At 55.2% G+C, this 21,799-nt stretch overlaps 1 protein-coding gene across 6 annotated transcripts; it reads right to left on the bottom strand.

The window, feature by feature from the left end:
* Positions 1 to 815: 815 nt before the first annotated feature.
* Positions 816 to 21,505, bottom strand: RAB15 (RAB15, member RAS oncogene family). Of its 6 annotated transcripts, none has more exons than XR_015134148.1 (7): positions 21,018 to 21,383; positions 7,496 to 7,556; positions 6,257 to 6,317; positions 5,666 to 5,743; positions 4,878 to 4,967; positions 3,592 to 3,676; positions 816 to 3,432 (listed from the first exon to the last, which is right to left on the bottom strand). XR_015134148.1 is itself a non-coding variant. In XM_086320244.1 (7 exons), the coding sequence occupies exons 1-7, from the start codon at positions 21,139 to 21,141 to the stop codon at positions 3,274 to 3,276; spliced, it is 639 nt and encodes a 212-aa protein (XP_086176370.1). In that variant the 5' UTR covers positions 21,142 to 21,505; the 3' UTR covers positions 816 to 3,273. The 6 variants fall into 6 exon arrangements, 5 of the variants coding, with proteins under 5 accessions (XP_086176370.1, XP_086176373.1, XP_086176372.1 ...); XM_086320244.1 differs by having other exon boundaries at positions 3,592 to 3,657; positions 21,018 to 21,505; XM_086320247.1 differs by lacking the exon at positions 21,018 to 21,383 and adding an exon at positions 20,459 to 20,482 and having other exon boundaries at positions 3,592 to 3,657.
* Positions 21,506 to 21,799: the final 294 nt, after the last annotated feature.

The following is a 21,799-nucleotide window of genomic DNA, read 5'->3' as shown; positions in this document are numbered from 1 at the left end:
ATTCTCTGCCTCTTCCATCAACTCCAGACCCCAGAGTATAGTATTCAACAGCCCCCAGACCCCTAGACTCGAGACTGTCTCATTCTCTGGGGGTATCCAAGCATAGTAAAGAAGTGAAGTGAAAGTCGCTCAGTCATGTCTGACTCTTTGCGACCCCATGGACTATACAGTCCATGGAATTCTCCAGCCCAGAATACTGGAGTGGTAGCCTTTCCCTTCTCTAGGAGATTTTCCCAACCCAGGGGTTAGACCCAGGTCTCTTGTATTGCAGGTGGATTCTTTACCAGTTGAGCCACAAGGGAAGCCCAAGAATACTGGAGTGGGTAGCCTGTTGCTTCTCCCAGGGCATCTTCCCCACCCAGGAATTGAACCAGGGTCTCCTGCATTGCAGGTGGATTCTTTACCAACTGAGCTATCAGGGAAGCCCATCCAAGCATAGGGCTAAGATGAACTTCTGAAAGATTACTTAATCCTGCCTCATGCCTTTAGGAAGACAGACCTGTTCCATTCCAAGAGATGAGAACCTTCTTAGCTCTTAGATATTCAGCATTCCCCCCACTCCCCACCCCACCTATGACAACTCAATCTTATTTCTGCAGTGTGTGTCCACAGTAGAGCAATGGCTGCTCTGCTTGGGCTCCCCTGCAGGTGGCATTAGGAGAGGCACCAAATGGAAGACGTTTGCTGCCTACAATGTCCTTCTACTGCTGTTGCTTTAGGGTTCTGGAGCCTCTTCTACCGGCACTGCCCCTTCCCCTGAACCACCAGGGTCCCATGGAGACCCACTCTCGGGGATTCACACAGGCAGTCACAACTGTGATTGGAAATATTCTTTATTTTGTAAACATCTGTGTTTAAAATAGATGAACCCTGCTCACAATTCCTCTACTGGACCCGAGACACAGCACACAAAAGTTCACCCATCACAGGAAGAAGGTGGGGCTCACGAGCAGGTGCCAGGGGTGGCGCTGAGTCTCAAGACGGCAGATGCAGATGTGGTCAGGAGTCCACAGGCAGGCACGCCTGCTCAACAGTCTAAGGCCGGGGCCCAGGCCGCCTCCTGGATCAGAGTTCAGGGATGAGAGGCCGACTCTGGTACCTGGTGAGCCTAGCTGCACCCTAAAATCCCAGCGCCCCTCCTGCCCCATACCTCTCCCCAGCAGTGGCCCCGCGGATGCGGCTTCTCAGGCCATAGAGTCTCAACCCCAAGGTTTCCCTTCCAGAACCCCTAGGGCACAGTAAAAATACAGTCCCTTTCCTGAGGGGGCTAGGAGAGGAAGGCAATGGTGCTCGGCCAGACCTTCAGGGAAGTGGCGACACTGATCCACAGACCAGAGCCAATGGCCAGCATAAACTCCCCCTCCCTCAATTCCCTGGTGGAGGGCACACCAAGGGCTGGCACTGCTGACCCCCCACCCCAGAGTTGGTGCTGGCTATGTCTAGACGTTCAAGGAGACAAGTCCTCAAGGACATTCTCAGCTGTGGTCGCGACTTCATCCTAGAGAGTCAGCTCTTTACGTTTCTCATCAGCCGACAATTACTCTGGCTTTCTTTTTCCTTCCATATAACCTGTCCCACGTCCCTACATCCTGAGCTGCCCTCTCCTGATGTGGTATTAAGAGTCAGGAGGGAAGGTTTGGCGATTTCATCCTCACCATTTTTTCCAGAGGAGTCAGTGGGGCTCTTAATCCTTCACACATGTGTCCTGGACTTTGGTTCTTATTAACAACTGGTGAATGTGCAACTCCTAGTTCTTTGTTTTTGCTCCAGCACCAGCCATGCCTCATAGCTTATGACCGATCCTCCCCTCGAAGCTTCTCCCATCTTGGGAAGGAGGGGAAGAACCCTCCTAGGGCTGCTAACTGACATGTTTTCCCCCTCAAAGGGCCTCCTGCAAACTACTCTGTACTGTATGGAGTTAAAGAAACTTCTTCCTGAAACAAAGGGCCCTGGAGGAGGGAATCGGCTTCCCCCTACCTGTTGCCACAGGGCAGTTGGCACACCCATGAGCCTCTGACTCAGGAGCTCGAGGAACAAGATGAGCACTTGGTCCTGAAGGCTGAAGGGACAGCACCACGCATTCCCACCCAGGGCTCGCCTGCCTCCTGCCCACGTGATCCCGCCCTCCTCCCACAGACTCTGGGTCTCGGGAGAACCTTAAGAGCCGAAGGCTGGGCTCAATGAAAGACCACCAGCCTGGTTCTGTCCCCCGTCACCTGCCAGGGGGTGTTGGGGAAATGCCCTTCTTACATAAGAAATGGAAGATGGGGCCCCGGAATCCCTGCTGTTGCCCAATTCCCCTCTGGTTTGCAAACTGCTGTCCCAGCTCTTAACTTGCAGGAGCTGGCCCTTCTCTTCCAAACACTCCCCTTCCTGCAGCGTGTGGCTGGCTCTGGGGTAGGGGGGGCTCTCCTCACCCCTGCAGTGCCCACAGGCCTTGATCCACATCTTGAAATTCAGGAGCCCAGGGGGTATGGGAGGTAGAGAATGGAGGTGACTTTTTATCCCTGCCACCCCTCATCATTTTTTTTCTTTCTTCTCTGAAGCACCTGTCTCCAAACTCAGGTCCCCCAGGAGGCAGGTGGGCGGGCAGCCAAGCACGGGGTAAACTGGGGTGGGAGGGAGGAGAGTCCCAGATGTGGGGACCACCAGTTAGGGCTTTCCTTCCTCCCCTGCGTTCTTCTCTGCCTGGTCACCCGGGAGGCAGGCCCGTGGCACAAGAAGGGGCAGGTGGTGGTGGGGGGAGATGGAAGCAGCTCCGGGGGCTGCAGGTGAGGCTTCTCCCGGGAGCTGAGCAGGGGGAGTGCAGCCCTGGGCCTGAGTGAGGAGGAAGGGGAAGGCGCTGCCCCAGCAGTGACACGCGGGCGCAGGGAGGTGAGGGCTTCCGTACGAGTACAGCCGAGCAGAAGGGACAGACAGAAAAGTGGGAAGAAGCGAGAAACAGCGGAGAGGAGACCAGACACACCGAGAGACAAGGAGCCTACAGTGGCCTTGACTCCAGACTTGGGCATCGCCTGGGAGCTCCAGGCAGTGAAGACGTGCTCGTCACACATCGGGGGGCTCGCAGCAGGCCTGTGGCTGGGGACACAGGCTGGTGGGGCCCCCCCGGGTGGAGGCTGCTCCCCGGGGCCAGGCAGGGGAGGAGGAGCAGCGGCCAACATGCCGCAGGGTCACCCGAAGGAGAGGGGCAGCGGGGCGAGGCCCAGGCTCCCTGTGCCCGCAGACCTCCTGCGGGGAGAGCGGGGCTGTGCGGGGGTGCTCCACGAAGGATGCTCAGCACCAGCAGGTTTTTGAAGAGTTTGCCGGGCCCTCGGGTTTGCCTTCATCCTCCTCCAGCTCTGCCAAGGCCAACTCGTGGTTAGCACGTGTCCGCAGACCTTCCAGCTCCTTCTTGTGGGCTTGCAGCACCAGCTCCGTCAGGCGCGTGAAGGACTGGGAAAGCAAGGGGCACAGTTGGCCGGGCGTCTCCCTCTCTTCCCCGGCGCCCCTGTGGCCGCCCCCCCGCCCCACCCCCTGCCCAAGCGGGGCTCATCTGCTCTTGGCCCCTCGGCTGGCTCACCACTCCACTGGACTCAGCCCGGGAGTGCTCACCTCTTTAATGTTGAGGTTGGTGCAGGCACTTGTTTCGTAGAAGTCCATGCCGTACTCCCTAGCCAGCTGCAAGAGAAGGACATTCCTGAAAGGGAGTCAGCAAGGGAAGGGAGGTGTCCCACGGCACCTGGCACATCCTTCTGCCACTGCACTCAGGGCCCCTGCTGTGTCGTGACCATTTCTCAGGAGATAAGTAGATCACTTCTCGGATGAGTCTGGGAGCTCCGAAGACACAGGCCAGCAGAGATGGGGAGCAGGTGCTCCACCCATGCACCCCCACCCCACCCAGCTACACACAGGCACACGTACACACCCAGCATGCACACATCATGTATCAGGAGACAGAGAGGCCCAAAAAGTTGTGGCGAATCAATGAAAAACATGGGCTTGGCGGTCAAACAGATGCAGACTTGAATACCAGTGCTGTCACTTAAGAGCTGGTTGACAACGTACTGATTCCCTTTAAGCCTCCCAGCTTTGTCATCTGCTCAAAGGGGATGACTGTGTCTATCAACCAAGGCTGTGGAAGGATTAAATGCATCTATCTCTAAGCACTTGCTTAGCACAGGGCCACACATACAGTACTCAACAAATACAAATATTCTAGTAGGAGCTAGCTTCTACTTTCAAACTTTTCGATGACCATGTATTCTTTTTTATTAATATCCTAAACAACAATTTTATTTCAAGGGCTAATGGATGCTATTGATTGAAAAGGGACAGGAAAGCTCCTGAGACCCCTCAGAGTAAGTGGGTGACTCTGGCCTCAGCGGCATCCATCGTTCCTCCTGTTCTCTGGGAGCGGGGTCCCCCTGTTTATGCAGACGTTCCCTCAGCACTATCCTCCCGCCCTCTCTGCCGCCGTGGCTTCTCTGACTGTGGGTCCTTCATTCCCACATTTTTCCTTCCAACCTCTGTCCAGGTGTCAGGAGGACAGGGACTGGGGATGGGTGGGGGTGGGATGAGGTGATGGTGGGACCAAGCTGCTCCTGAAGCTGCTAGAGAAGCAGCAACCTGAAGTCCTTCTTCTTCGTTAACAGGATAGGCTCTCAGGCAGAGGTAATCCCACTCTGGGGGCCTTGGAGCTGAGACAGGGCTTTGTTTCAGGATAGACCCCAAGTCACTGTCCTCAAGGATGGCAACTCACCAAATGCCTTAGGCCGCTGTGGGAGGCGGGAGGGAGGGGTCCCTGACAGTGACAGAACCCTGGGCCCTCCTTCCTAGGACTGGCCCTGGAAGCCCGTGGAAAACCCAGGGATGGATTCGGCCAGCTCACTCCCACTTACCTGCTGCCCTTGTTCTCTTCCCACCTGCCGTTTCTGCTCTTCATCGGCCTTATTCCCTATAAGTATCTTCTGGACACCTTCTGGTGCGTACTAGGGCCAGAGGAAGGCAGAACCACCAGTGAGTGCGGCCTTCCGCATCCCACCCCATCTCCCCACCATACAGCCTCCATGGGCGTGCAAGCCAGCACCAAAGTTCAGAGCCCCAGGGACAGAGGGGCCAATGGGGTGCGAGTGCCAGGCTCCTCCAAGTACCGCGGCTGACCCCAGGGGTCCTAGAGGGATGTCGTGGGGACCGGCGAGGATAGAAAATGCTGGTGCTCCCTTGGGTTGGACAGCTGGAAAGGATCCTGGACTTAAGTCCAACCTCTCACTCTACAGATGAGGACCTGGGGACTCAGAGTTCCAATGGCGTGCCCAAGGCTCCAGAGCTGTGGTGGCAGAGCCAAGACTGGAACCCCAATCTCCCAATTCCACCTGGTCCTGAGATTTTGGGTAGGAAGCTATGCACAGGGGAGGCTCTGTACTAACTCGTTTCTGGGGAAGACACAGCCATGGAGGCCTGGCAGGGTACAGAGCATGAGGGCATGGCTGCTGGGGTTCACCCTCATGTCTTACCCACGGGGGCTGCAGCCAGGGCTGCAGAGGAAGGGGAGAGTTCCTGGTAGTGTCTGCTTGCCAACTCTGACCACCTTAGCCCTTCCTGTGTGGGCCTCGCCATGCTCTCCCCTCCCAGGACCCTTCCCAGCCCTTGCCACCCTCCCCCACTACAGTGAGGCCGCGTGACCTACCTCGTCCACATCACTGACCCACTTCATGATGTGCTGGTAAGAGCGCTCGCTGCTAATGTCGTAGACTAAAAATATTCCCTGAGAGAGAGGAGAGAGAGATGGGGGAGGCAGATGCACACAGACAGTGCAGTCAAGGGGCCAGAAGAGGGGGGAGGGGGGCACCTTACATGCTGGGTCCCCGCCGTGGGGGGGCACCTTACATGCTGGGTCCCCATCTCCCCCTTCCCTGCTCAACATAATAAAGATCCATAAACACCCAGAAAAATCTCCTTCTCTCTCAGCCCCCCAAAGCCACTGCTTCCTAGATCACAGAGCTCTCTCAGGCAGGAAGGCACATGGCTCTTTGGCCCGGGGAGGAGGGTGGAAGTTGAGGGTAAGGACCTGCCTGTAGTTGAGTGCCCACAGAGGAGCTGATGAATGAATAAATGATCAATAAGTGACTGAAAGACTGCCCTGAGCGCCCCCACCTCACTCCCCAGGAGGCAATCCGAGGGCCCACTTGGGCATCAGTGGCACAAACATCTCAAACGCCCAGAGCCAGGCATGTGGGTGGCAGCACTCCACCTCTAAACGCTGAGAACAGAGTCTCACCTGGGCCCGTCGATAGTACTGCTTTGTGATGGTCTGATATCTCTCCTGCCCTGCCGTGTCCCTGCAACAGAAAGGCAGCCGGTCAGAAAGGCAGGGACCGTGGGAGCTGGTGGGGAGGGGAGGAACAGGAGCTGGGAGACCCTGTGCCTTTGCAGGAGAAACTAGAGAGCTGCGGGTGAAAAATCAGTGGCGCTTTGGTCCCCAGGTAGATCCAAACGTGTCTGACTCTACAGGAGAGAGGACTGGTCATAGGTGCTGATGGGGCTTGTGGGGCCTTGTCAACTATACCTGCACCAGCAGCCACAACCATACGCGAGCCTTGGAGAACTGTCTCTAGGATCTGGGCCGCTGTGGCCAGACTGGTGGGACGGCTCCACCTCCAGTCCCTCCAGGACCTCTAAAGGCAACGCCCATGCTGCTACTGCTGCTAAGTCGCTTCAGTCGTGTCCGACTCTGTGCGACCCCATAGACGGCGGCCCACCAGACTCCCCCGTCCCTGGGATTCTCCAGGCAAGAACACTGGAGTGGGTTGCCATGTCCTTCTCCAATGCATGAAAGGAAAAAGTGAAAGTGAAGTCGCTCAGTTGTGTCCGACTCTTCGCGACCCCATGGTCTGCAGCCTACCAGGCTCCTCCGTCCAAGGGATTTTCCAGGCAAGAGTATTGGAGTGGGGTGCCATTGCCTTCTCGCTCTGAAATTGGAAGGCTGCTCCCAACGCTGGAAAGGCAGTGCTTCCAAGAGCACCAGGCTAGAGTCACAGCGGCCCCCTGTGGCTACTTGTGGGAACTGCACTGTGCTGCCGCGAGGAACTCTCACGCAAGGATGGGGAGTAGCCCTCCTTCTTTCTAATCCTACCGCAGTGCAGTGCAGTGAGGGGCTTGGCCCCAACGGAGAAGCTTTATTCGAAGACAAACCCACAGTGCTTAGTTTGCCAATTCCTTCTAATTCTTGCTTTTTGGTGACTCGCAGTCAATCCCATAAAGTTTCTTAAGAAAGAGATGAGATGGACTTCCCTGGTGGTCCAGTGGTTAAGACTGTGCTTTCACTGCCAAGAGCCCGAGTTCAATCCCTGGTCGGGGAACTAAGATGAGAGATTAAGGCTCATGTGAGCAGGAGATGGGCTCTGAGACTCCTGCATCTTTCCATCAAAGAGGTGGCCAATTTCTCCAGATGCAGCCTTGGGGTTGGTGCATGGCAGCTCAGGTGCAGCCCTGGGGCCTCTCCTCCCACCCAACTCACCAAATCTGTATCCGCACTTTGATGCCATCTACCTCTATGGTCTTCATCTTAAAGTCGACACCTGGGGAAAGGAAGCAAGTGAGGAAGTTAGCGAGGGTACCTGCTGAGACCTGAAGTAAGGCCCAGGGTACTCATACCTGAAGATTCTCTTTTGGGTTTAATTTGGCAGAAAGATGGCATGAGGGAAAGGCCTTCTTGAACCAAAAACAGAGCCTGGGGAGTGTCCAGGGCTTTGAATGAGGCTTCCCTTCCTACCTGAGCTTTGAGTTGCCAGGAGTAAAGGGGCTGGGACACACAGCAAGTCAGAATCCACTCCATTGCTGTCTTACATCGCACCAAAGCGTGTCTAACTCTACTCCCGTGAGAGGTCTTCCTGTCTCTACTTCTGCACAGAACCACCTGTTTTCATCTCTCCTGGAACCGTGTTCCCTAGGAACAGCAGTCTACCTCATTTGCCTGGGTTGTTTCTCTCTCTGCCTTATGAGCAACTAGGAGGGGTTAACGGCGCTGTCATGAATGTGGAAAAGGCAGAGATTGTGGCAAGAGAGGACTTTCGCCCCATGGTGTGTATGAAGCCTCCGGCACCTAGCAAAGGACTGCCAAGGAGATGGCCCAGTGCATGCGTTTTTGACTAGGTCTGGCCACAAGAGGCACTGCTGTTTACCAGAAGGAGCATGGGCTTGCACGTCAGGGCTGCACTTGAATCCTGACTCTGACCACGTAATTCATAGCTAGGACCCTGGGCATCTTGCTTCTCTGAGCCTCCATTTCCTCATTAGTAAAATGGGGACATGACCAGTCATTTCAGAGGGTCACTGAGAAGACCAAATGACATCCTGTGCCTGGCACCTGGTGGCCATTCACTCGGCCACAGCTATCCCTGTACCGAGTACAGCCCTGGTGCACACCACTGCTCCTGGGTGACTACCAGTGACCACGTGAAGGGGTTGTGGCACAGCATGTCCTCGGGGAGGGAGGGATAGACAGGGTTCTCACCTGCCCAGGGGCATGAGAAGCTAAGCTGTCGCGAGACACAGGGAACCTAAGGGGTCTGGCAAACCAGCCCAGGGAGGAAATATATCCGGGGATTTTTGCGACAGAAGTCAGCACCACCAGCAGCAGGCAGGCATCAATCTGGTGACAGCAGAGATGGGGTGCCTCTCCCCAGCCCTAATCATGCGAGGTGCCATGCCCAGTGATTCAAAGGCTACGTCTAGTAAGGTGGCTAAGCTGTGGTCTTTATGCACTCTCTGGAGACAAGTCTGGATCAGATCAGATCAGATCAGTCGCTCAGTCGTGTCCGACTCTTTTCTGGAAGGGGCACCATTAACCGGCGTTCGGGTTGGGAACAGGGTGAAGGCAGACATCTGGACCACAGTCCCTGGACTGCACAGCACGGCCCCAAAGTGCTGAAATCCCCAGCGCCACCCCACCTCGTTATGAGTAACTTCTCTGCTTATCCATCCTGCCCCCAGCTTTCTACAAACAGAGACAGATTAAATTCAGCATGAAGACCAAGCATCATTTAATTAAAAGGGAGGAAAAGACTCAGACCAGACAACCTGAACTAAATCAAGTTGGTCGGACATAAATCATTTTTCACCTGCCCAAGCTGATTCATATCTATTGAGCTGTACTTTTCCGAATGTGCGACATCTGGCAGCCATTCTTCCAAGGGTGCCCAGAAAGTAGAAAAGCAGAGAGGGAGAAGGAAGGAGAGGGGGCCCCTGGCCTCGGTGGCAGCGGGGGCAGAAGCGTGCTCACCCGCTCCCTAAACAAATATTTGTCAAGAATTTGCTTCTCCGCAACACGTGGTATGGAAAGGAATCAAGAAACCTTTCCTGTTACAGCGCCTTCTTCCTAGGAGAAGAGGTGATGCTGTTCATTTTATAAAAAACCTGGCTCATCCTCATACCAGCTCAGTCCAAGGACAGTGCCTTTCGCAAGTGGTCACATAGGTGGGGCTGGTGAGAGAGAGGGGTCTATTTCCTTTATTCCAGAAACTTCCATGGGAACTGCATGCTCTGTGCAGTGCTAGGTGCAGACAGAGTGGCCAAGAAGACAGATGGCCCCTGCCCGTACAGAGTTTATTGGCAAGGAGACAAAGGCCCAGGGAGGTGAGATAAGGAGTCCAAGGTCAGCAGAGCAAGTAGCCAGGGTCTGTTGGAGGGCAGGGCCCTTGCCCTGTCTCTCGGGGAAACGAGAGGACAGCTGTGTGTTACCCAGGCGGAGGGGTCTTACCTATGCTTTTCTGTTTCTCTCTGGAAAAAACGGAAAAGCACTCAGCGAGGGGAGGAGCCCCCAGAGCCGGGAAGCTTCCCCCTGAGACTGAAGGCAGGTCTGAGGAGAAGCAGGGCTGACAAGACAGGGAGCCGCCCTGGGCTTGGCCGCCTCCTCTCTTCCCTCGCTTCTCGGCCGTGTGGTCAGGGAGCAAGTCTGCGGAATTCTGGAGGCTCACAGCAACCCCCACACCCCACCATCTTGCAACCGAGGCCCTCCTGACCACCCATCAAACCTGTAACACCTCTGAGAAGTGAAGAAAAAAAAAATCAGCTCTTCCCCTGCAGGAGGGAAGAAACAGTCTAAGCCTTCTGAGGGGTTTCCTCTCCCACCCACACACCTCCTTTTTAAATGGAAAAAGTAACAGCCCAGAGATCTTGCACTGGAAGCTGCTCCTCTGCTCTGTTCCCCACTCCCGGGGCCTTCCACCTTGTCCACCTGCAGTCAGCCCTGGCCCCTGTGCCCGTCCGTGGCCCCTTCCTTGCCCCGTGTGGCTGCTGGCTTTTTCCACCGCTGAGCACTGCAGGGCAGAGTCAAAATGCTGGCCTTGTTCAGTCACCCAGGAAATCATGCCTTGCCACCTCAGCCAGCCCTCGCTGCTGCTCAGAAGCTGTTTATTCGAGGTGGTTCACCCACCACATTCCTCACAGCCACTGTCCTTCATGCTGAAGGGCTCAGACCCGGTCCACCCACCCTCCCCTCCCCTATTGCTAAAAGTATCCAAGAGAACACCTTGTCCACTGTCTTATGGGCAAAGTGACCAATGCCCGATGCAGCTTTCTTCTGAAGCCCACGTCATTTCCTCAGGCTGTCCTGTCGTCTCCACCTTCCCTGGGGGGACAGTCCTCTATCCTTTGGAGTCTCACCTCTCAGCTGTCCTCAGCCCCCTCTGGGTGAACCTCCCAAGTTTCACCTGTGTCGCATCTTCAGCCTCTCCTGGGAGAAGACAGATTCTTTATCTGCCTCCACCCCCGGAGTGTTCTCACTCTGGCTCCTCTAAGGCAGCGCTTCTCAAGCTTTAAAGTTCATGCAAATCACGTGGGGACCGTGTTGAAATGCAGATTCTGATTCAGTCAGGGAGTGAGATGCGCCCGAGAGATGCTTTACAAGCCTCGGGGTGAGGAAGATATTACTGGCCCACGGATCACACTTTTGACAGCAGGCTTCTCAGGACAGCAGTTCTCAAAATGTGGTCCCCAAACCCTCAGCCTCAGCCAGGGCTTGTTAGAAATGCCAGCTCCTCAGATCTCTAGCGTCCAACACTCTGGGTGGGGGTGGGTAGGAATCTGTGGTTTAACAAGCTCTCCAGGTGATTCTAGTACACACTGAATGAAGACTGAGGATTCCATCTGAAATAAGCTTTGCATGTGAAGCATTTCCTTTGCCACAAGGGAGGCAGCATAGGAATTCTCTGATTCTCAAGATCAGCTACTCTGCAGCTCAGCTTTAGAATCACCTGAAGTGTTTTTTTTTTTAAACAAAATGACACTGGTGGGTAGCATAAGATGTTACGGAAAAATCTGAGTGAACTTTGTGGCCAACCCAATACTTTGGCTTTCCTAGACCTGATGAATCAGAATTTGAAAGCAAGGGGCTGAAGCTTGTGTTTATAACAGGACTATGAGTGATTTTACTTTGTAAATTATGTATTTATTGGCTGTGTCGGGGCTTAGTTACAGCATGTGGGATCTTCATCGGGGCGTGCAGGCTTCTCTCTAGTTGAGGCACGCCAACTTAGTTCTGTGGCATGTGGGATCTTAGTTCCCTGACCAGGGATCAAACCCATGTCCCCTGCATTGGAAGGCAGATTCTTAAACATGGGCCACCAGGGAAGTCCCATGGGTGATTTTTAGAGAGAGGAAAATCTGAGGGTTCTAATTTAGTGGAAAAGCTATCCTTGGCACTGGAGTCAGAAAGACCTGGGTCTGAATCCTGATTCTGGCACTTGCTGTGTGACTTTGAGGAACTTTCAACTTCTCGGAGCCTCAGTTTGCTTGTCTGTAGCAGAGATATCACTTTGCCAACAAAGGTCCATATAGTCAAAGCTATGGTTTTTCCAGTAGTCATGTATGGATGAGAGAGTTGGACCGTAAAGAACGCTGAGCACTGAAGAATTGATGCTTTTGAACTGTGGTGCTGGATAAGACTCTTGAGAATCCCTTGGACAGCAAGGAGATCAAACCAGTCAATCCTAAAGAAAACCAACCCTGAATATTCACTGGAAGGACCGATGCTGAAGCTGAAACTCTAATACTTTGGACACCTGATGCAAAGAGCCTACTCACTGGAAAGATTGAAGGCAGGAGGAGAAGGGGACGACAGAGGATGAGATGGTTGAATGGCATCACCAACTCAATGGACCTGAGTTTGAGCAAACTCCAGGAGATAGAGAAGGACAGGGAAGTTAGCTGTGCCTGTCGGCGGGCCAGCACCTCATGGGTTAACGTCAGGTGCCAGGTTGCCTGCCCGCCCGGTGCCACGGGCATCAGGTGGAAACAGGGTTTTTCTGTGCCAAATGCTATCATTGTGATCAACCACAGCCCAGAGGCCCGGCAGCCTGGGGACCTGAGCCTTCTCCTCAGCAATGCGATGCCACCACAGGAACCACTTAATACACCTGAAACCCAAGGCAGACACCCAATCCCTGGAGCCGTGGTGGCTCCAGTTACGAAGCTCAAGTCCTAGGAAGGCCCCCCAGCCCCGTTCCCTGCAGGAAACCAGCATGTACTGGGTGCATGGTGCTCCTGGGGGACGGGGCAGGAGGTCACCCTGAGAAACCCCAACACCGTCTGGAGGAAAGGGCAGACACTGTGGGACTGTGGCTTTCTGACTTTGCCACCCAAACGAGGCACCAGAGTGATGCCCTTCCCTCAGCAAGAGAGCAAAGTATAACGCCATGTCCCCGCCAGCTGAGGGACAAGTGAGGGGAAGAACAAGGAGAGGAGGAAGACGAGGGACAGCTAAGAGACAAAGCTCAAAGAAGATTCCAAACAGAGGCTCGGGCCACACAACGGGCCTCACACCAGTCAGGTGCAGGGCAGGGGAGAGCTTCTGTGCCCCAAACCTGCCACTTGCTGCATCCTTCTTCCTCCCTCCCTTCTGTCTGGGGACTTCAGCCTCCCTGTCCGTGGGGCTGCACGCCACTGACTTCCCCTTATCCAGATCTGGGATGACTGTCCCTCATGCTAGGGAAAAGGTGTCCCCAGGCTCTCTGAGAAAGGGCATCAGGCAGCATTTGAACCATCACATTCCGGGAGGAGTGGGAAGCAGGGCTTCTGGCAGAGTCCTGATCTTCTAACTCCCAAGGCTGTGATTCAACCTGAGATCAAAGGCCCTGGTTCAGCTGTCCACCCACAAGGCAGACTGGTGATGTCAGAACAACATTCTCTTTTCTAAGACACAATCAGATGCAGTGCACGTGATGATAGGGGCAACTCTGGAGGCTACTATTTTCACAACAGATCTTGAGATTCTCTGGCAACGCAGGAACCCAAGGGCTGTTACCACACAGGAGGGTTTCCCAGTCAAACATGAACTCCCGTGATGCTGGGAGGAATGCATGCCCCAGTGCCTGAGCCCTGGGAGCTCCTACTCCAGAGTCCTGGAGGGTCACTTCAGCAGCCTAAGCTGCTGGGCGTCATCCGACACCAGCAGTGACCCTGAGCAACAGACAATACTGACCTTGGTCTAAGACACTGAGCTCTCATGTGTGCATTCACCAGAGAGGACCCCACTCACACAGGGATCACAGGAGCTGCCTTCTTGCTCCCTGCTATGTCTGAGCTTCTCCTGTGGCAGGTATCTGAGCAGAGAACTTACTGGAAACTGTTCACCACTTACAGAACTCTCCCCATCTTCTCACAGTCCCAAACACATGAGTACAGAGTGAGTTTCTTATTGTCTTTGAGTCCCCCCAAAACCAATATCACTTGCAGATTCCCTCTAGGGAAGTCCTCTCGGAAATGTGTGCATTCATTCATTCATTCATAACAAACTGTTGTTAGTTCATGTGCCAGGAACTAGTAAGCCAGGGGACACAGACTTGAATAACACAGAAACATCCTTGTCTTTAGTAGACTTCTATTACAGTGGGGAAGACAGATAATAAATAGGGAAACCGGTCATTCCAGACAGTGAGAAGTGTTGAGGCAAAAGCAGAATCATGGAGTGGAGCGTGAGGACACCCAGGTACGGCCTGCTTTAGACTGGCTGGTCAGAGAAGACCTTTTAGAGGAGGTGACACCTGAGCTGAGGACGGAATGACGGGAAGGCATGTGCCGGGAGAGGGTCTGAAGGGTCGGGGCCGAGGCAGGGAAGGCGGCAAATATCCCTCAGGCTGGAACACATTTCAGTGAAACTCACAGTTCCTCAGAAGAGGGAAAACACAGGGGCCACACCATTCTGTTCTGTGATAAAGAGGGAAAGCTCAGCAAGGGGGCTCCTGGGGACCCACCCTCATCACGCACATGTGATGCGTGCACACACCTTCATGTACACAGGAACTCATCTGGAGGCTCTAACTGAAGGACGCACTGAGAAACCCCTCAAATGCTGGCAAGGCCCACTTGGAGATTCCTCACGCCCACTTTATGACGAGATTTCTACCCGAAAGGCTCATGTGTGTAAAGTGCCCCATTCCTGTGCAGAGTGGGTGTTCAGGAAACATCGGTCCCCTTGCCATCCCCACTGTTGCATGTACAGGCCCCCACTGGGCCTCCGCGCCATGGGCCATGCGCTCCAGCCAACCCCATCCTGCCCCACTCTCACATGACCTGGGCTTGGCTCTGGCAGCTGACTGCCGAGTGGTCGGTGGGTACTGCTGAGGCAGCCAAGGTCTGCCAGGCTTCTGACCACCCACTCCTCCACCCTCTGCCAAGCCTCTTCCCGGTTGGGCCTGTCAATGTGGCTTAGAAGCAGAAGGCAAAGGGGGGAAGAAACAAGGGCCTGGGGCCTCAGGAGCAAACATCTCAGAGGGGACAGGGCCTCTAGACATGTCTGCCCACACACAAAGCCCACAAAGCAAACTCCCAGCAAGGGCCTAGTTGACAAAACCATGACCAGCCACTGCCAGCTGGGCCGTCCGGACAGAAGAGTAGCAGCCCCAAGTCGTGAGGTGTTTTCCACACACCCTTCCTCCACCCCTCATCCTTTTGGAAACCCTGCTCAGATCAGAGGCCTCACTCAAATGTCACTTTTTCTGTGAAGCCACCACCAAGCAACGCAGGGGGAATGTATCACTCCTCTGTGATTCCAAAGCATTCTGATACTGCTTTTGCATGATATTCTGGTTGTCTGTCTGGATGTCTGACTCCTCAACAGCACTGTGAGCTCCCAGAGGGGCAGCACAGCATCTTCTTCACTCTATATTCTCATGGCCTGGCAGAAGGCAGATACTCAGTATACATGTGTGTGTGTGCTAGTCGCTCAGTTGTATCCAACTCTGCGACCCCACAGACTGTAGCCCTCCAGGCTCCTCTGTCCGGGGAATTCTTCAGGCAAGAATACTGGAGTGGGTTGGCATTCCCTCCTCCAGATCTTCCCGACCTGGGTCTCCTGCGTTGCAGGCAGATTCTTTACCATCTGAGCCACCAGGGATGTCCACTCAGTATATATTATTCAACAAAACTGAATAAATGAAAGAAAAAAAAAGAGGATATGTAGGTGTGTGAGGGAATAAATGAGTGAATGAATGAAGTCACTATGTTCTAGGAGAAAAGATAAGTAGAGAGAAAATTTTAATCAGAGAAGAGGGATCAGGGAATGACCCATATTTTATAGACAACTGTTGGCCCTCTCTGTGGAACAGGGGGCTCCAGTCACCGAGTTCTCCATAAATATGTTCTCAGAACAGTACCATGAGAGCAACACTCAGATCTCAACTTCAGAGGTGCCCCCAGCCAGACTCCTCAATCACGGCCCCTGACAGTCCCCCAGACTCAGCCAACAGCGGAGGCACAACTGGCCCTCCAGCCCGGAGCACTCAGAGCAGGCGAGGGAGGCACTGTTGTCTCCCCTGTGGCTCACAGGAGAGAGGGTCTGCTTTGGAGTGCCTTCTGGGGTGAGCAAGAGCATGCCCAGTCAGTTTGGGGCAAGTGGAGGAGAGGCGATGGTTCGCGTCGGGGTCACCAGCGTGTAAGGCATGAGTCATCACTTCTCTCGGGCCTCAGTTTTCCTAGTAATAAAATAGGGCCGATGATTCATTCTTTCCTCCTCAGTGGGAGGAATTAAGTGTCCAGGAAGCTCTGTGATCCGCTTGACAAAGCACATTGCCCAGGGCACAACAGCCAAGGAGAGGTCAGGGGCCTGTGCAGAAAACTGGCAATTTTACAGGGAAACAGGCATAAATATTAGATTACAGCAGAAGGCACTCTGAGAAGAGCTGGCAATCAGGGTGGAAGGGTAATGGCCAAATATTGATTTGGACGTTATGAAGCTCATCACCCAGCTCTCTGGGAAGCAGGCAGGAGGAGAGGGGGAGGAAGAAGGCAGCACTGGGGTGCTCGAAGCCATGGGTGAATCTGCAGAGCTGTGCAGGTGGTATAGGAGCATAGAGCAGCCGAAAGGAGAGTTTTCGAGCCGTGCTCCGGGATCACGTCCTTGGGGGAGGGGGTGTGTGCAACAGGGCCAGGGAGCCGAGCAGCACGTGGCTGAGGTCGGAACCTTAAGGCAGAGCCGCCTTGTCCCCTCAGGTCACCTCTCGCTCCACTCCTCCACCTCTGCATGTCCTCACAAACTCACTCTTCCTTCTCAGCCCCTGGCTCTGCCAAGGCAAGGGGGAAACCGGCACCAAAACTGCAGTAAAACCCAGAGCCTACTCATGTGCTCCCCAGTTCCTGTGTTGCTCACTGATGTCTCCCCAGCTCCTCGCCTGGCTCCTGGCTTGGAGTGGCGGGTGCTCCACAGATAGTGCCTGAATGACCGAACGCATGAGTGATGGACAGGAGGGCCTCAGAGCACGTATCGTTCATCTCCAACGTTCTTGTGAACTAGGAATAATCATAATAACACAATGAGGGCAGCTGCCATTTTTTCTGAGAGCTCTGCCAAGTGCTTTATATCTGTTAGCCCCTGTAATCTTCACAACGAGCACTATGGCAGATTCTGTTACCATCTTCAATTTACAGATGTGGAAATTAATGACAGAGATGTTAACTGTCTGTAAGGCCATGGCAAATCTCAGGCATGTGCTTTTGTTCAACTCAGCTTCTCACCTCCCCTTCTTCAGGGTCTGGGAGAGCTGGGGTGCACAGAGACCCTCCTGACCTTCCCACAGTTCACAGAGCATGTATACACAGGGCCTTATGGTCTGGGGGCCCAGAGACCTCGGGACTGTGGTGCCCAAGCATCGGTCCCCGTGTTTGTTAGGCCACTCGATAGCAGGCTCAGATCTCTCTCCACTGGTCCTTCCCCTGCCCACTTTCCCTTCTTCAGTTAGCCACAAGCCCTTGCCCCAGGCAGGGAGAGAATAGAACTTCCTGAGAAAGATGATATGGCATCAGCAAACCCAGCTGAGGAACCAGGCCTGAAGCCACAGCCATTCAACCAGTCAAACCGGAAAATCATAGGCCAAAGCCTCCTATGAGCCCAGAAGGTGGCCTTTAAGAAAAAACAGTCTCAAGACCACGTGGCAGGTCTACTCAGGGAAGATCAAGGACTGGAGGGAGAATGCCAACTCATGGGCCATCCCGACAGCTTCCATGCCTAGCTGACACTTGGCCGCCGTGCAGAAAGGAGGTCAAAGGTCCCTGCACGGAGATGTCCATTGGGACGGGACATTGTCTCCCTGCTGGGCAGGCAGCGCCAGCCACACGAGGCCTCTCAGAAGGGGCCAGGTTGATGTATTTGAACTACTCCCCACTTCTGGAGGGACACAAGAACAGGTGACTGTGAGGGGCTCCAGAACAGGTGTTGGTGCCACAGGATGGGGAGGAGGGGAAGAGAGAGAAGGGATGAGATGAGAGGGTCTGACGTGCCCAGACACTACCGCTGGTCTCCCCTGACTGGTCTCCCAACCAACATCCTAAATGCCATTTTCTCCCTTCTCCCTGTCATCCCCCTGCTCAGAAACCCTTGACACCATCGCAAAGGGGCTCAGCCAGCACCTCAGCCAGGCCCACGGTGCCCTCTACCCTCCTTCCTTCACCAGTGGGACGTTTATGGAGAGCGTGCCTGGCCCTGTACTAGGACATGCAAACAACGAGGAATGAGGTTTGGTGTGACCCTCAAGGCACCTGAACTACAGTTTGGGAGACAGAGAGATAAACAGAGGAATGTTCTCACTCCTTCCCTCTCTTCAGCTCCAGCCAGACTGCCCAGAGTTCTGCGAACACCCACTGAATTCCCACCTCTGTCATCTCCGCTCCTGCCACTCCATCTGCTCCTTCCCTTGCAGGAGGAACTGAGAAGCAGCCCACACTGCAACGCCTTGCTCCAGCCTCCCCTCCTCCCTGAGCCTTCCTGCCGCTTCCCATCCACCCGGCCGCCTCTCCTTCTGTGACCTCCTCCATCGCGTGCTTCGGGGAGCATCAGCGCTTGTGCACGGGCCCCTCACCATCCACGGGCTGCCTCAGGCAAGTCTTCCAGGGTTATTTAGCTGCTGGGACCGAAGGTGATACCTTCATTACTAGTAACGATAAGGATTGTCATCCCTCCCCTACATTTGAAGAATGCTTCACCATGTGCTCTCAGATAGATTCTCTCCCTGTGACCAAGGCTTTTTTGGCCTGTGTTGCTTCCCCAATCGGATCACAGCCTTCTGTGGGCAGGCAAAGGTGGATTGCAATCTGTCTCTAACACACCTGGTACTTCGTGGTGATGCTTAATGAATTGGTTTAACAGGTGAAGAAATAGTAGGGAACATCATGGCACTGACTGCCCTCCTCTGCGTGGGCCCCCTTCCAGGTCAGCAGAGCTGCATGGGAAAGAAATGCCAGCTCAGGGCCACCTACCCATCTGCGAAAGAGGAGTGGTGGGAGGTCTCCTCATCACCCCCTGCAGGTTCTTCTCTGGAATGTCACATGCTCTTACAGTAAGTGACCTCAACAGTGAATCACAAATCGACATGGTCCAAGAATCTGAACTGAACTCCATCTTGGCAGTAACTGGAGAATTGCCCCATTTTCCCTATTCACAGAAGCAGCCCTGGGAAAGGTGCCGAGATCAATGTCCATGACGGTAAGAGAATGTGTCTTAGACAAGGAGCAGCTTGGGAGAGGTGACTCCAGGTTTTATTCATCTGAGAATCTTCAGGTCGCAGTGCTGAGCCTAGTTACAGGACACAGTTTTTTTGTGGGGGGTCGGGGGGGGGGGATGGATAAACTAATGAATAGGACTTGGTAGTACCCATCCTTGTGGCTCCTTGATTTGTCTCTTGGTTACCCCTTCCACCTCCCTGAGGACCTTTCTGTATCACAAAAGGGAAAGCTTTTCTTGACCATCCAACTTTTTCCCTAGGTTCTTAGTTACAGCTGAAAAACATGACCAAGACAACGCAAAATCACAAACGCAACAGTAAGCTTTAAACAAGGAAGCATTCAAGAAGCCCAGTGGGGCAGACTTTAAAAGGCTGGTGTGAAGAAAGGCAGGTTTCTTTCTCTTCCGTAGAATCCAAACTCCTATACAGTCCTCTGCATCCTAGGGAAAGGCAGGCCCAGCTTGAGTACAGAGAGAGTCCTCACCTGCTGCAACCTGTCCTCACATCCCATCTGGTTCCTCAGCTGCTCCTGGGCATTTCCCCAACATCTCCTCTTCCCTGAGCCTTCCCCAAAGTCCTGTAGCCCTCCCTTGGCCTCCAGACCCTCCCCATTCCTAAGATGTCTCTCATTCAAACAGCAGCCCAGCCCAAGCTCCTGGACATCCAAGGAGCTAGGCTAACAGCTCCCCTGAGGAAGGTGAATGCACCTGACCCTGAGCCCCTTGAAGATAGTGAAGCAAAGAGAGAATGAGATCCTAGGAGCTCCATGATGACGACAACAGTAGTAATGACCAGCCTTTTCCAGGTCCCATGTCTGACTGTTCTAAGTGCTTTTACAAACATCACCTCATCTAATCTTTACAACACCTGGAGAGGCAGGAATGTGTTATCCTCCCCATTCTACAGATGAGAAGCTTACATGGTATTCAAGGTCGCCCTGCCCCCAAGTGAGGTTCCCAGGTCTGTCTGACAACAAAGGCTGCCTCTGAACCCCAGGGCTCTGTTCCTCCTGGCTTTACCTGCCTCCTCTCCTCTCTTGGCAAGGAGCGGGTGTGGGGAGGGAGGGTGGAAGTCTCAAGTGGAAGCCGAGTGTGGGCCCTTCCTGACGGGAGAAGGACCTGGTCAGTGCTGAGGCCACTCCAGGGCGTCATCAGAGAACCTGCTGGACGTGGGTGAAACGCCCTCAACTCAGGCCTCTCAGAGGAGGCGGCCACTCAGGGCGAAAGACGGCTCAGAGGGGCGGCCACCCACTCCCTCCCAGAATGAGTGATTCCATAACAATCCTGTGCAGCATATGCCACAGGCCTTGTCCTCTCTAAGCACCGGCTCGGGCACTGCCGGAGCAGAGATGTATTCTGAGTCCCTTGCCTCGCAAGTAACCCTCCTGGCCCTCATCCCCCTCAGCCTCCTTCAAAACAAACGCCCCCACTGACGTTTTTCTGGAGCTGGCTAGCCATGCCCCATCCCGCGCACACTGGCTCGCACCTTACCTACGCCCTCCTCCAGGTATGTCCCACCTTGTGGCTTACCTTCACAGCTGCGTCCTGTCAATTCAATCCCTTTGGCCCCTCCCTTCCCCGCTTTGGCTCCACACTGGGTCACCCCTGAACTGAGGGGTACCCAGTGGCTCGGCTCCCCCTACTCTGAACCCCCTCACCCTGAGCACAAGCTTTCCTTCCCCTCCCCCTCTGCACCTGGGGGTGTGGGGTGTCATATCGGTGGCTATGATTCTCCACTGCCCCAGCTTGGAGTACCCAGGCCTAGGCCACCCCGTTTTCTCGGCTTCTGCGGGGAAGCGCCCCAGCCTGAGGCCCGAGCGCCTACCCTAGTCACCGACAGCAGTAGGCGGCCTGTTATCTCCAGGAACCCAGGCTTAAATACCCAGCCGGCGATCCAGCAGCCTGGGGTTCATCCCACGCCCTTGCCTCCGGAGCCCCCGCCTCTAGCCGGAGGGGCGGACCCTTGCTCCCGGGATGGAGAAGGGCCACCGCCGCCCGGACAGGTGGAGGCGGCGGGGAGGGTGGGGCGCCCCGGGCCATCGCCCCTTACCAATGGTGGAGATGTGCGAGGAGTGGAACTCATTGTCGGTGAAGCGGCACAGCAGGCAGGTCTTGCCCACCCCAGAGTCCCCGATCAGGAGCAGCCGGAACAGCACATCGTACTGTTTCGCCATGGCTGAGCCGGAGAGGGCCGGGGGCTGCGGGCGGCGGGCTCAGCCCTGCTCCGCCGGGGCCATCGCGGCGCGCGCTCGCCCGGCCGAGAACGGCGCCGCCGGCGAGAAGGGAGCTGGGCTGTCCCCGCCGCTTGGCCGCCGCTGGCTCGGTACTGGGAAGCGTGTGCGGCGGGAGCGCGGTGGGAGGAGAGAGTCGGCCCCCGCCCGCCCCTTCCCCCGCGCCGCCGCCGCCGCCTGGGGAAGAGGCGGGGAGCGCGCGCCGGGGAGCCGACCCCTTGGCGGGGGCGAGGGCGAGGCCAGTGCGCGCTCCCCGTCCCCAGGGTGCTCTGCCCCAGCCGGGGCCCGACGCCCTCCCGCCCGCTTTGGGCGGGGATCCGAGACGCAGGGGTGAGGGGGTTGGGGAACGTTTTTGTTTTCCTGTAGATCTTCCGAGTGCGCTGGGAGGCTGGGATGAGCTACCCAGCCCACCTCCACCAAACTCCTCACTTGTCCCCCAATCCCATCCCGAACCTGGCCCTGATAGCTCCGCCCTAGCCGAGCGCCCGCCCTCCGCGGGAGCTTACCCGGCCCGGGGAGAGGGGCTGAGAGCAACAGTGGTTGGTCCTCACCTGGGCTCACCCCAGGTCGGAAGGCCTCGGTCTGGGTCTGGATTAAAGCG

Source organism: Bos grunniens, chromosome 10 (genome assembly GCF_055505025.1).
Source record: "Bos grunniens cultivar Pamir isolate PY7600 chromosome 10, Bosgru_T2T1.0, whole genome shotgun sequence".
NCBI lineage: Eukaryota > Metazoa > Chordata > Mammalia > Artiodactyla > Bovidae > Bos > Bos grunniens.
This window is presented reverse-complemented; position numbering and strand designations above follow the sequence as displayed.

What these genes read in the sequence shown, in the direction of transcription:
- RAB15 (XM_086320244.1), bottom strand. Translation starts at nt 21,141, where the DNA reads ATGGCGAAACAGTACGATGTGCTGTTCCGGCTGCTCCTGATCGGGGAC. An exon ending in AAAGTGCGGATACAGATTTG is followed by an intron (nt 6,318 to 7,495) that starts GTGAGTTGGGTG and finishes TTTCTGTTGCAG; the next exon opens with GGACACGGCAGGGCAGGAGA. An exon ending in CCAACCTCAACATTAAAGAG is followed by an intron (nt 3,433 to 3,591) that starts GTGAGCACTCCC and finishes TTGCTTTCCCAG; the next exon opens with TCCTTCACGCGCCTGACGGA.